The 14,551-nt window shown below is 37.4% G+C and overlaps 1 protein-coding gene across 9 annotated transcripts in view; it reads left to right on the forward strand.

Moving 5' to 3' along the window:
- The window catches only part of LOC141544256 (cyclic AMP-dependent transcription factor ATF-7), an 87,969-nt gene that overhangs the window by 60,050 nt on the left and 13,368 nt on the right, over positions 1–14,551 (forward strand). For 6 of the 9 annotated variants that reach the window (XM_074270203.1, XM_074270205.1, XM_074270204.1 and 3 more), the window contains 4 exons: positions 2,777–2,873; positions 9,748–9,866; positions 12,493–12,627; positions 13,471–13,628. In XM_074270203.1, the coding sequence (XP_074126304.1) occupies positions 2,777–2,873; positions 9,748–9,866; positions 12,493–12,627; positions 13,471–13,628 (509 nt within the window). Of the gene's footprint in view, positions 1–1,462; positions 1,735–2,776; positions 2,874–9,747; positions 9,867–12,492; positions 12,628–13,470; positions 13,629–14,551 lie in introns of those variants that run through there. The other 3 variants (XM_074270206.1, XM_074270207.1, XM_074270211.1) reach the window with 2 other exon arrangements.

Below are 14,551 nucleotides of genomic sequence, written 5' to 3' on the forward strand. Positions count from 1 at the left end.
ATCTCACATTACAAAAAAATTCAGAAAAGAGATCATCAGTCTCTTCTCCAGACCATTCTTCCCAATAAACTTCTATATCCCTCTTTACTCCCAGCCTTGCTACAAAGAGTTGTATTAGAACTAACAGGGAAATAACTGGAGCTGAGCTGAGAGACAGCTGTGTGTGCTCTTCAACTAACTTTGCTTCAACTCCCTTTCTGTAGTGTTTAACATGATTTAAGTTTAGAGGTGGGGGAGTGATTGCCCGTGGCTTTCATTTGGGGAAAATATATGGCTCAAGGGAAAGAACATATGAGAGAGACAGACAGACAGACCATCACACACACACACACACACACACACACACACACACACACGAGAAAGAACTGGAAGCTAGGTCATTTAAAAAAAAAAAGTTGTCTGAAGCAGTCATAACACAGAAGAACAGAAGAAAGATATCAAGAAATTTCTAGCAGGAAAAGAAAAAAAAAAAAAAAAAGATTCCTTTTATTGTAACCATAGAAGTTGAAGAAATAGTTTTAGGGGCAGCTAGGTGGTGCAGTGGATAGGACACCAGCCCTGAAGTCAGGAGAACCTGAGTTCAAATGTGGTCTCATACTTCCTAGTTATATGACCCTGGGCAAATAAGTTATTTTTGCCTCAGCAAAAGAAAAAAAGGGGGGGGGGGGAAGAAATAGTTTTAGTTTTCTCCCTCAGTGCTTACCAGTCCTCTAAGCCCTTCATGGTGACATGTTATACATCCCTATTCACCTATCTTCCCCAAGTGAGGCTAGCAATCTTTATTTACCTCCTTTACCTTTGGGAAATTGTACAAGTAAAGAGATGAGTGCTTAACAAGAGTAGAAATTTGATCTCCTACCTCATTTCCCCTCCTGAGATATTTGGCATTTGTTTCTTTCACCAAAATCAGGTCATACTATTGAGTTTGTTGTCTTGCCTAATGATTTTTCTATGCCAGTATTCTAGCTTTGCCTTTGATTCTCCAAATAAGTCATTGTTGATGCAATCATTGAGAGCAGGAACTTTTCCTTCCTTTCTTTCTCCCTCCCCTCCTTCCCTTCCCTCTTTTCCTTCTCCCCTTCCCTTTCCTCACTTCCTAATTCAATGCCTGGCATTCAGTGGGTATTTAATAAGTGCTTTTAAATTGCATTGGAGCACTACCTCCTTTACAAAATCCCAGCCATCTTTTTACTTGACCTTATTTCTAGCAAATAAAAGTCTTGTATTCATTGCATCTCCTGTATCCAAATTTGCATCATCAGATAAGGTATAGAGTAGCTTTGAGGAAAAAGACAATGGCTATTTTCTATGTCCAGGAAAAAAAAAAAAAAAAAAAAAATATATATATATATATATATATATATATCTTGGGCAATCTGGGAAATGTTTTTCTCTGCTTGCCTCTCTGCCAGGTTTAAAAAAAAAAAAAAAAGAAAAAGAGAAGAAAAAGGAAATGGGTTGAGATAATTCAATTAGATTTGAAAACAGAGTTCTACCTAAAGCAGCTGAGGTATGAAGGAGTAAATTCTATTTAGGGAACATTGAAATCAAAAAACAGGTGTGGAAAAGCAAGGTTGAAGAGAGGAAGTGGAGGAAGAATAGAGCCAATAGAAGAGTACTCAATTAGTCACTATTTCTAGAAGCAAAAAGGCAGATGAAACTGTGATAGAAAACTACTCTCTCCAAACATTGTGTTGCAGTTTGTTGTAGAAGAGGAGCAGCTAGTCAGCCTCTGTGAGGTTTTTTTGTGTTATTTTTTGAATTACCAGTGTTGATCTGTTTCCTTCCTTGTCTCCCTGGTAAACAAGCTCTTACAGCATGCAGACTTGCATGTATACACATGCCACTTTAGAGAAGGTCTTGGGGGAGTGGCAAAGTTATGGTTTAGTTATTCTATCTTGCCAATAAGAAGCTGAAGGTAGATCTAGGTTTTACCTACTCATTCCTTATCCACTCAATTCCCCTACATAAGACAAAATCCCCGCCCGCCCCCCCCCCCCATCTTCAGTTGTATTTTTATGCAACTGTTATAAAGTCTATAGCATTGTACTGGCCCCTTTATGGCTTGTGCAGTCTCTGTGCCTGCCCCTGATGAGGAGAAATAGCATTTGGCCGATGGGATGGTTTGTGCCTTTACTGCTGGCCGTTGGGCTTCAGTCCTCCGCAGCTCTGTCCCGGCTCATTAAAACCCAGAGCCAAATGGTTACACTGATGCCTGCTGTAGCACTGCAGGGGCCAGGAAGTTAAATGGATCTCCTAATCCTGCATAATTTATCTCCCTGTTAGCCCCTCATAAAACAGCCCGATTCAGCCCCACCACCAAGAGCTATATTCTGAATTTCCTATTTTTTGATGGCCAGCCTTTCCCTGCTTCTCTCTTTATTATTATTATTAAAAATTATTTTCCCCTTGTTCTCCAGGAGTTGGCCTTAATGATTCTTTCATTTGGAGCCTTCAGCTTGCACCCCACTTCACTAACAATCTGTCCACTTGTCTTGTTTGGACTTAATACCACAGAGCAGTTGGTGCTCTGTTCTTCCCCCTCCCCTCTCCTCCTGTTGTCTATTGCCTTTTCTCCCTCTCCACTCCCAATCCTTACTTTCATCCTTTCTTTCCTTCATCACATGTCTTTTCTCACCCCACCCCCCAAAAAAAATTCTTCACCTTCCCTGACCTTCTCTCCAGATGCTGTAAGACATCCAATAAGACATTTTTTTTTAAAGGGCATCAATTCACTGACTCCTCCCCAGCTCATCTCTCTCCATTTCTGTTTCAGAGATTTACAAACGAGGACCACCTGGCGGTTCATAAACACAAGCATGAGATGACATTGAAATTTGGCCCAGCCCGGACAGACTCAGTCATCATTGCAGGTATTCACTGCTCCAAAAGCCACGTGCTTCAATATCACCCCACAGTTAAGATTAATACCAGGGACCAGATGTACAGAGAACTGCTCTTCCCTTCCCCCATTAAGAGCTTTTGTGTGATCTGCATTTAATCAGGAAAAAAAGGAACACTGAAAGCTCCCAAGTTTCTGTTCTCTTCCTTTTTCTTCTTCCCTCCTCTCCCCTTCGCCCCACCCCCTCCAATTTTAATAATAAGATCAGCTTCTGTGGTTTTAGTGGATAGGCATATAAGATTTTTTCTTGGATTTCTCTTCGTCTTCCTTGCATCCATTTTATTAAGATTCTTGAAGATTTATGGACAGAAGAGGCCTTTGATATTTCTTCCTACAGCTGATGAGGTGAGGAACAAAAGAAGGTGAGAAAGCTGACCCTGCTTGGCTACTGCTTCTCCAATGAGTGTCAGTTTTCCTGAGCCAGGGAACTGACAGTTCATAAATTCAGCCATTTTCCCTCTCCCAGCCACAGCTGGGAGCTCATTTCCAGAACTTAGACAAGACATTCGATCAATAGCACTTCTCTAAGCAAATTTGGGTGCTCTGGAGCTTCTCATGAGTTTTCGATCTCAAATGTTGCTTTTTCAACTATGGTATCAAACATAATAGCAGCCTATCATTTCAGGTACATTTCAGGCATACAAAATTAGGCAGGCTTTTGTTTTTAAATCAAAGGAAGGTTCCAGATTAACCAAAGGTTTTCCAGACAAGCACAGCTCAGTATTCTGCCTTCATGAAGGTTAGTTTCTGATCATTCTATCAGACACCAGATCTTTTAAGATAAAGATTTACTCACTTTCCCTTACCCCCAGACTTGGGGGCAATATTTTGACTAAAACTTCAAAATCCCTGAGCAAATGGCCTACTTCCCATTCTTATAGCTTCACCTGTAACTTTTGTGGTAACACATGAATACATTTGAAGCATGCCAATCTGGCTAGAATATAGAGTATTGTCAGTGGGATGAGGAATTTTGGTTTTTGGCTTTTAATTTAATGAAATTATTTAATCCAGTAATTCTGGGGATATTTCTTAATTAATTCCTTTCACTTTTAATTTAATGTATTTGTCATGTTGTACAAGAAAAATCAGACCAAAATGGCAAAAAACACAAGAAAGAAAAATCAAACCAAAAAAACATGATAATGCTATGCTTCAATCCACATTCAGTATTTATATTTCTCTCTCTGGATGCAGATGGCATTTTCCATCCCAAGACTATTGGGATTGTTTTAGATTACTGAATTTCTGAGAACTATCATAGCTGATCATAACACAATATTTTTGTTGCTATGTACAGTATTCTGGTTCTGCTTACTTCACTCAGCGTCAGTGTAGGTCTTTCTAGGCTTTACTAAAATCAGCCTGCTTATTTCTTTTTTTTTTTTCCTTCTTTCTTTCTTTCTTTCTTTTTTTTGAGGCTGGGGTAAGTGACTTGCCCAGGGTCACATAGCTAGGAAGTGTTAAGTATCTGAGACCAGATTGAACTCAGGTCCTCCTGAATTCAAGGCTGGTGCTCTATCCACTGTGCCACCTAGCTGCCCCCCGATTATCATTTCTAATAGAACAGTAATATTCCATTACATTCATATATTATAAAATTCATTTCTCAATTGATGGATATCCACTCAATTTCCAGTTCCTTACCACTACAAAAAGGGCCGTTACAAACATTTTTGCATATATGGGTCCTTTTTCCTCTTTTATGAGTTTTTTGGGATACCAACCCAGCAGAAATGCTGCTGGATCAAAAGGTCTTCACAATTTTACAGCCCTTTGACTATAGTTCCAAATTGTTCTCCAGGGTGGTTGGATCAGTTCTCAACTTCACCAACAATGCATTAGTATCCCCTCCAACATTTATCATTATCTTTTCCTGTTATCTTAGCCAGTCTGAGAAGTATAAAGTAGTAGCTCAAAGATGTCTTAATTTGCCTTTCTATCATCAATAGTTTTAAATCACAAAATTATAAAGAAAACCAATTTTGAAAGACTTAAGAATTTTAATCAATGCAGTGACCAGCCATGACTCCAGAAGAGCAGATGCTTCTATTGGTAACATTTTGTTCTTTTTAAATTTTAAGTTCCAGGTTCTGTCTCTTTTTCCCATCCCACCCATTGAGAAGGCAAACAATATATCAATTATACATGTGAAGTCATGCAAAACATATTTCCATATTAGCCATATTGGCCCCAAAAAAAGAAAGCAAGAAAATTATACTATGATTTATAGTCAAGAGTTCCTCATTTCTTTCTATAAAAGTGGATATTCATTTTTCATCATGAATCCTTTATAATTTGTCTTATATCACTGTACTGATCAGAGTAACCATGTCTCTTTTATAGTTGATTATCATTGCAACATTGCCGTTCTGTGCACAATGATCACCTGTTTCTCTTCAGTTGGTATCAATTCATATATGTCTTGATAGGTTTTTTCACCTGAAAATCACCCCCCCCCCATCATTCCTTATAGTACAATAATACTTCATCACAATCTTATACTACAACCTGCTCAGTCATTCCTCAATTGATGACCATCCCTTTAATTTCTGATTCTTTGCCACCACAAAAAGAGCTGCTATAAATATTTTTGTACATATAGTTCTTTTCTTTGATTATTTTGGAGTACAAATCTAATAGTGGGTTTGGTGGATCAAAGGGTATGTACAATTTGGGGGTTGGCTTGGTGTTTTTGTGTTTTGTTTTGTTTTTTGTTTTTGCAATTAATTTTTTTCCAATTCCATGTAAAGATCATTTTCAACATTCATTTTTCTATATTTTGAGTTTTAAATTTTTTCCCTTCCTCTCTTCCCTCACCCGTCCCCAAGACAGTAAATAATCTGATGTAGTATGTATGTACAATCATGTTAAGCATATTTCCACACTAGTTTTGTTGTGAAAGAAGAATCAGAAAATAAAAGGAAAAATCACAAGAAAAAAATTTTGAAAAGTGAAAAAATAGTATGCTTCATTCATTCAATCTCCATAGTTCTTTCTCTGAATGTGGTTTGTGTTTTCCAATACAAGAAAATTTCTTTCTGTAAAAGTGGATATTCTTTTTTTTTTTTTTCATCATGAATCCTTTATAATTTGTTTTACATCACTGTACTGATCAGAGTAACACCATGTCTTTGATAGTTATCATTGCAACATTGCTGTTCTGTGCACAATGATCTCCTGATTCTCCTTTCTTCAGTTGCTATCAATTCATATATGTCTTGAAAGGTTTTTTTTCACCTGAAAATCACTGTATTTATGCAAGTTTTATAACCCTTTGAGGATAGTTCCAGATTGTTCTTCAGAATGGTTGAACCAATCCACTACTCCACCAGCAGTTGATTAACATACCTAATTTCCCTCATCCCTCTAATATTTGTCATTTCTGTTAGATGTGTGGTAGTAATATGAAATATATTTTAAAATTTGAAGTATTAACTATTCGTTACAAGGAAGGGTAGTCGTTTCATGTATAAATCTTTTTTCATTTAAATATGGAAATGTGCATATTTATTGGTTAAATTTGGGATAATAAATGCACTAGTTATGTACCATTAATTAATGAGGTTAGAAGAAACAGAGGAGTTTGTATTTGACCCCAAAGGGGTCAGATACAAAGAACAATGACATAGCTAGATTTTGGAATATTACTTTTACAGCCGCTCCTACCCTTTAGCCTAGATATTCTATTATCTTCTTGTATCGTAAACATCTTTGCCTTCTTAACATTGCTCATATTGTTACCCTTATATTTATACATGTTTTCCCTGTAAGGCAGGTAGGCAGCTTAAGGATTTTACAAAGGAGAAACGAAAACTTATAAAGGTGAGAAACTGATTCAAATCACACATGAATAAGGTCAGAAGTGGGATTTGAACCTAGGTCTCCTGACTTACCAGCGCTATTGATACTCCTCTGTGTGCCATTTACCTTTAGACAGCATTGTTTGTAATGATGACTTATCATATAACCTGTGAGGTTATATGATTTCTTCACAACTAGGTTTGAGATTTATGAGGTTATATCAGACCTATGATTTCTTTGATATGGGGAAATTCTTTTCACTGATACAGGAGTATGTGTATGTGTGTAGTTATCTGTAATTTCTATGACAAGAAACATGTCTTTGTACATCGTGATTAAAGATCATACTACAAAAAAAAAAAAAAAAAAATTTAGGAGAACCAGATCAGATACTTATGTGCCTAGCAATAGAAAAGTAGATCATTTGTAATAGATAGACTAGACATGAAACAATCTGAAATACTTGAATTCAATAATCCTAAAACAAGCATTGTCTGGAAAAGAAAGAAACTCTTCATTTGACAAGAATTGCTGAGAAAATTGAAAAACAATCTAGCAAAAATGAGGGTTAGACCAGCGTGTGTGTGTGTGTGTGTGTGTGTGTAAGAGAGAGAGACAGAAACTATTTTCTGCTGGATGGGGGCATGGAATCAGCCACTAACAAAATTTATACAACAAGGAAAAAGGAAATGATTAATTGGGGAAAAAATAATTGTATCACATCTCTGATAAGAATCTAATATCCAAGATATATATATAGCCAGCTAATAGAAATAAGACTGCAAGCCAAACCACAGTAAGTTGTGCAAAGATATGAACAGATGTTAGAATTGTAAACTATTAATAGCCAAATAAAGTGAAAATCACAGCAACCCTGAAGCTGTCTCTGCAAATTGGATTAAGATGACAAAAAATAGAAATAATTAACAACTTGAAGGAATTATTGAGAATACTGATGCAGTGTTAGTAGAGTTGTGAATTGGTCAAACCATTATGGAAAGCAAAATTGGAATTTGCTAAGAAAGTGACCAAAAAATATCCATTACTATTTGACTCAGAGATACTACTGTTAGGTCCTTGTACACCAAAATTTTAATAGCAGTTTTTGTAGAAATAATAATTTTCATTCATTAAGAAATAGCTAAACAAATTATGATACATAAATGTTATGGAATGTTACTGTGCTAGAAGAAAAAATAAATGTGATGAATACAGAGAAGTATTAGGGAATACATTTATGAACTGATAAAAGAGTGAAATAATCCAAAGCAACCGAATAGATGGCACAAAAACTGTAACTATGTACATGGAACAAACAAAACAAAACCAAAACTTTTGGAACTCAGTTTTCTGAAATAACCAAGCTTGATCCCAAAGAGATATAAAAAGACATTGCCCCTTATACCTTGGTCTTCTTTGTCATAGGTAAGAGACGGAAAGACTGAATACATTATTCTTAGTAAGTTTGTTGGGTTATGTTGGTTGGTTTTTGCCAAATACTTTTTCTTTTCTTTTATTCTTCATTAGAAGGAATGACTCTCTGAAAAAGGAAAAAGGAGGGAAGAAATATGGGAAAGTATAGATGATGTAAAAATCAAAGGTTTTTTGAAATATTTCTTAAAATAAGAGTAATAAATATACAGACTACAAACCAGTATTAACATGATCAATAGGATATAGGAAGAGTTTATACAAGACTCATATGGAGGGCCAAAATGCCCTCTTCTGAGGGCCATCCCCTCAGTGTACTCCCTTCTATTCTTTTTAAGTAATGATTTTATATGTAATAGTAAAGTACTTCTCTCAGTATAAAAGATGCCTCCATACTTGAATATTCCATATTTGAAGGAAAAGTTACCTTATTGTTGTCTGGAGGAACTTTTAAAACTATTTTAGGAGGTGACAGCTTTTCCAAACAGTCAGATTCAGAAGGTATCTTGTTTAGAGCAAGAAAAAAAGGAATATTTCCATGGAATGTCTTGCTGAATTTATCCTTTAAAACCTAAAGTTACCTAAGGATTAGAGGTATGCAATTTATTCTGAAATGGCTAACCAGTTGAAAAAAGTCTTTATGATACTATGATTAGATAACAGAAAGATAGGAGATTTTTTAATTGAATTAAAAGTTGGTCTAGACAAAATTAGAGCTTCCCTCCCCCTTCTCAAGGACACCAATACTGGACACCTTCTAAGTGAACAAGGACAGATTACTAAAAGTAACATTGTTCTTGAAGTCTCAGGAGCTGGATCTAAAATCCTATTTTCTACCATGTACCATAGCTATAAAATGTGGCACTTTGTGAAATAAGGTGCTTTTTTTCTTTTTCTTTCTTTCCTTTTTTTTTGGGGGGGGGACAAATTTTTTTCCTTCAGACTGATCCTTTTATCTGACACTTGTCCTCTGCACCCCATTCCTATCCTTTAGGCTTGCCCAGGTTAGGGAGGAACATTGTCTCCATATCAATTAACTGCCATTGTTTGTTAGATAATTTTAAGCAAAAGCATTCGCTTCATTGGACTTCAGTGTTCTCACAGCTTGTGATTTCTCCTTCCTAAATTCCCTATTTCATTCAGGTAGAAGCCAAGCCAAATGTGTTTTTTCCAGATTCATCAAGGACATAGATAAAAAGAGAAAATACTACTTAATTATCCTAGAATCTGCTGGGCTAAAAAGCTTCCTAAAATTCTGCTTTGGGAGGTGTGTTTATTAAATAGGTGGGGATTTTTTAATGGACACAGATTAACGAAATGTTTTGTGTTCCCCCTTCTGGCCACAACGCAACATTGCATGGACACTTAATACTTTCCATCTTCACCTAATAATTACTTTCTACTGTTAAATAGTTTCATAAAGCTCATTTACCTCCAACACACAGTTTGGCTGCTAGTAGAATAAAGAAAACATGACTTTTGTAAATTCTCAATTTCTTATTTCTTACTGAAGCCTTTATTATGGGTGGAAAGAAGAAAAGAGTTTGTGGAATAACCCTGCTACTCATATTAAAGCCTTAAATACTTCCTATTCCTTTCTTATTTTACAGATCAGACCCCTACCCCTACCCGATTCTTGAAGAATTGTGAAGAGGTGGGACTCTTCAATGAACTAGCCAACTCCTTTGAGCATGAGTTCAAGAAAGCTGCAGATGATGATGAGAAAAAGGCAAGAAACAGGAGTTCCATGAAGCAACTGGGGGATGTTCTATACTTATTTTAACTATATTTGTTGACTTTGTTGGCCCAGTGTTAATTAGATTCAGATTTTGATGTGGGCTATCCTTTCTCTGTTTTGTGTAGCTAACATCTCAGAATGTAAAAGGCACCAGAAGGTTCAGGCAGTCAGCCTAGTAATAACTGTACCAGTAGTGTGTCAGTAGCACCATCCTTTGGATCTGAAAAGCTGAGTAGTTTAGAGCAAAGAATATTGCTGTGATAGTCCAGAGACCAATGTTGTAATCCTGTCTATGCTACTATTTAGTGAAAGTTGTCAGTAACTTAGGACTTTTGTTGACAAAATATCTATTTCATTGTCCTAGATCCCAAAACTTTTGATTTGTGGTTGTTTATCACACAGTTGATGTTCCTAGGCTCTCCATAGGAACAGGAGAGACTGTATCTGCTTTCTTGATCACCAGAAAATCCCAGAGGGAGATTGGTGGAAAGAAAGATGAATCAGAGATCAGGTTCTGGTCTTCTGAGTTAACTGACTTCTAGCTACAATTGGGTCTCTAATCTATAATCAGAAGAGTTTGCCCATAGGTTCATGAATCCATATGGCTCTTGTCTAGTAAATACATGCACAAAAATATATGTATTTGTATATAAATACCCACATACAAAGATTCTCATTCTGATCCCTGTTTTTCATAATGGTATGAAATAGAAATAGGGCTACCATGTGTATGTTATACTAGAGTATAAAGAGAAGCTAGGAAAAATAGTAAAGATTTTGATGGATTCTGTCCTCAACCTGCACAAGAGAGGCATGCAATGGGTTTAGTGAGGATAGTTGAATGGGATTCTTCCATCCAGCTTCAGCTACAAGAATGAACATAGGCCATCTACCACAACCCCTTCAATAGATCTTGGCATACTTTCCGAGTGACATTGGTTTCTTGGCTATCTTTCCTATGAATCTCTCTTAACCCTTCCCCTTGTTGTACTAATAAAGTGAGAGTCTTAGTAGTGATGTCCTTTTAAAATATCAGACTTAGTGGTGATGTCCTTTTAAAATATCAGACTTAGCAATGATCATTTCCCCTTACCTTAAGCTACCTAGGTCCCTCACTATCTACCTGCTACTGTTTTGATTTCTGTAATTTGTATAGAACTGCCATCATTATTTGTAGGTACAAAGGGGAAAATAAGTCAGAATATTTCCAGTAGGAGAAGATGGTCACCAAACTTATTATATGCTTTCTTCTTTTCCCCTCCCTCTTCCTCCTCTCCAAGAAAAAAGGTTAACCCTCTCCACAAACTTGAAGTCTCTCTCTTCCTGTTTAGGCCTAGTTGTGAACAAATGGCTCTCTCTTTGTGTTTTCAACCTGCCCATGAAGGAACAGTCTCAACCTTCCATTGTTGGGAAATTCAGACTCAGCAGAGTCTCCACGAATGTTTAATGAGCCTGAAACTTACCTAAATCATGGATGTTCTCAAAGAAACCTCAAAGGGCCTTAGATCAACTAAAGTCAAAATTCAGTCTGGGATGTCTTATTTCTTTTCCCTTAACCATTCTGACCTTGGGAATCCTTGGCTAGATAATTCAGTATATAGAAGATCTGAAGACTTGTTGAATGGGAAGATAAGGACAGGAATAAAGGAAACTGCCTTTTTTATCATTTACCAATAACTGCTTCCTGTAGAAGTAAACACTGTCTGAACTCAGCCTCAAAGAAAGAGGTTTCTAGGGACTAGAATCCCATGGGAAAAGTATAAAATAAGCCCCTCACTCACAGAGAAGCCAGGGATAGAAAACAAATAGAACAAAGAAGGTACTTTGTCATGGACTGTAACACCAACCTCCCTGTCATGGTGTGATGTCAGGGTCATTACCTCTGATGGTTTATTGCTCCCTGCAAAGCCATTTACAGCTCATGAGCTGATAGTTCTTCAGCTAGGCAAGCTCTCTCTTCCCCTTTCTTCCTCCCTCCTGCCTTTCCCTCAGGCCCTGCTTCTTTCCTCTTTTTACTATTAGTTCCTCTTGTCTTGGCTACACCAATCCCTACTTGTCTGAGCTTCTAATACAAAGCATTGGACTTCCAAGTGAGACCACAGCCACACATGGGAAGTCCCCAAAAGGGAGCTTTTCCTAGCTTGTTTGTAGAACTTTAATAGCTGACTTGTCTTCATTACTTTTGATAATTGGGCTATCATATCATCCAGCTTGGTGGAGAAAAGGTTCATAGCTCCCCAGTGGCCAACAGAGCTGGTCAGGAGTAGGCAAGAGTCAGGCTCCAAAATCATTTTTACCTCCTACAAGGGAAAACAGCAAAAAGAATCATAAAAACAGCAAGGATATGTGTTAGCTTTTTCTTGCTTTCAGGGAACAAAGGCATCTTCATAGATATTTTTTTCTTTCTCTGGTCTACATTTTACAGATGAAGAATCTGAAGGCTTAAAAGAGCAAACGCATTTGTAAAATCACACAATTAAGTCTGGAATCAGTTTTCTTATCTCCTACTCCAAATGCTTTGAATGCTGGATTAGTTTTAAAACTTTGTTCCCAAAGAAAAACCATGTGTTTAGATGTATTTCTTTTTCTAAAAGGTTGTGTTCATGCTTACCTTTAGCAGGCTGCTGGGCCCTTGGATATGTCCCTGCCCTCCACCCCAGATGTCAGAATCAAAGAGGAAGAGCCAGTGGAGGTAGACTCATCCCCCCCTGATAGTCCTGTCTCCAGTCCCCACTCCCCACCAGTAAAGAAGGTAAGATTCTATATCAAGAGAGCTCATAATCTACTGGTAGGTGAAGATGAATAGATAATAGGTCCCTGATTATTGATTATAATATTTTTGTCCCACTTTTTTCTACAAAGTTGATTTTCTTTAAAAACTTCCAGTTCTGCACAAAACTGGCTCACACAACTCAGTACATAGTTATTTTGAAAACAGATAGCTTTTAATATAATATAAGACCCCCTTCCCTCACCTTGGGTTCTAGCCTAAGCTTTGCTGGTTTGTCCTTAAGATCCAGACCTCAGATTCCAAGCCAATTAGCATGAGGAATTGTGTTTTTGTTTGTTGTTGTTATTGTTGTTTTTTGTTTGTTTGTTTTTAATGTGATCATTAGTTCATATTTCCTTTTACCAAAAGATCTCTCTCAGAAATCTTTATCTGTAAACCAGTGGCTTGGGATGTTAATTCTTTTGGTTGAGGTTGCTCAGTCATCAGGAGGTTTTACAATTTACCTCAAGCCTAGAATAAGATTATTTAAGCTGGGAATAATTCTAAGAATCCCTGGAATTTACATAATACCTCTTCTTCTAAGATCTCCAAGTGATTTCCCAGCTGTCATCTCATTCATCAAGCCAACATCCCTGAAAGGGAAATAGCCAAGTGGTCTTAATCCCAGGATTCCCCTAGACTGGGTGAGTGAGGTGTGTGTCCCTGGAACAATAGGATGAGGCGATGATATATTTGGGGCATCACTGGTAACCTTGTCATTAGCCCTTGGCTCTTATTCAGTAAATCAGTGCCAAACATTACAAGCTCTGATAACCAAACCAGTCCCTTAAAACATTTTGTGATTAGTTGTCCTCTTCTCCCCAGGAGGTCACCTCCAAGCCAGCAGTAATCTCCACCCCCACACCCACCATTGTTCGACCAGGATCTTTGCCTCTCCATCTGGGCTATGATCCACTTCACCCAACCCTCCCCTCCCCAACCTCTGTCATCACACAGGCTCCACCTTCCAACAGGCAGCTGGGGTAAGTAATGGGTCAAAGAAAAGCAATGGGTTCCAGATGCTCCCTAGTTGAAAATTATTTGCTAAATGGAAGCACTATTTTTATATGACTTTTATATGAGAGATTAAAAAGAGGTATCTAGATAAAAAGATTCTCTCTCCCCTCAAATAACCTAATTTTTTTCTTTTCCATTAAGGAAACCCAGTGACTAGTAACTTCACAATGACCTTAAGCAAGTGTTTTGGGAACTTAGATTTGGACATTTTTAAGAAAGGAGCCTTAAAACTTCATGAAGTTCAGCACAGTGATGGCTGGCCAGATATGGAATAACACCAAGCATCAGCTGTAGGTCTTATGAATTATTTTCCAGATCTGTCTATTCAGATTTTTCTCTGGCCTACCCAGGGCATTGTTATTCTTAATTATTTTTGTGCCCAAAATGCCTTGCAAACTTCCTCATAAAAAATATATAGGAATCCTATCTCTAGGGGCATTAAGAAGTAGTTGTTGGGACTCACATTTGTAGCCTAAGCTTTGCTGGTTTGGGGGGGGGGGGGCATTAAGGAAAAGGAAGGAATAATTTGTTAGAGAGATAGGGTGAAAAAAAAAAAGGTATGGAGATGACTAAGAAGGACAAGATTATGCTTGGTCATCAGGTGGCACAATTCAATTTAGTGTTGAACCATTCACTTGTCCAAGGCCAATCACTTTGTAAAAGCCAAGGATATAAAAGCTGATTTACTTGCTCTTCACCTATTCAAGCAATGTATGTTTGCTTGTTTTGTGAGACACATGGGAAAAATATTATGGTATTTTTTTTTTCTGCTTTTACCATACAGGTTGAATGGCAGCCCCACCTCTCACTCTTGTCCCACCAGAGTGCCAAGATTTCATAAACCTTGCCAGGTTCTCCCAGGTAGCTATAGTGTCCATAAAGGATTGAT

This window comes from Sminthopsis crassicaudata, chromosome 5 (assembly GCF_048593235.1).
Source record: "Sminthopsis crassicaudata isolate SCR6 chromosome 5, ASM4859323v1, whole genome shotgun sequence".
NCBI lineage: Eukaryota > Metazoa > Chordata > Mammalia > Dasyuromorphia > Dasyuridae > Sminthopsis > Sminthopsis crassicaudata.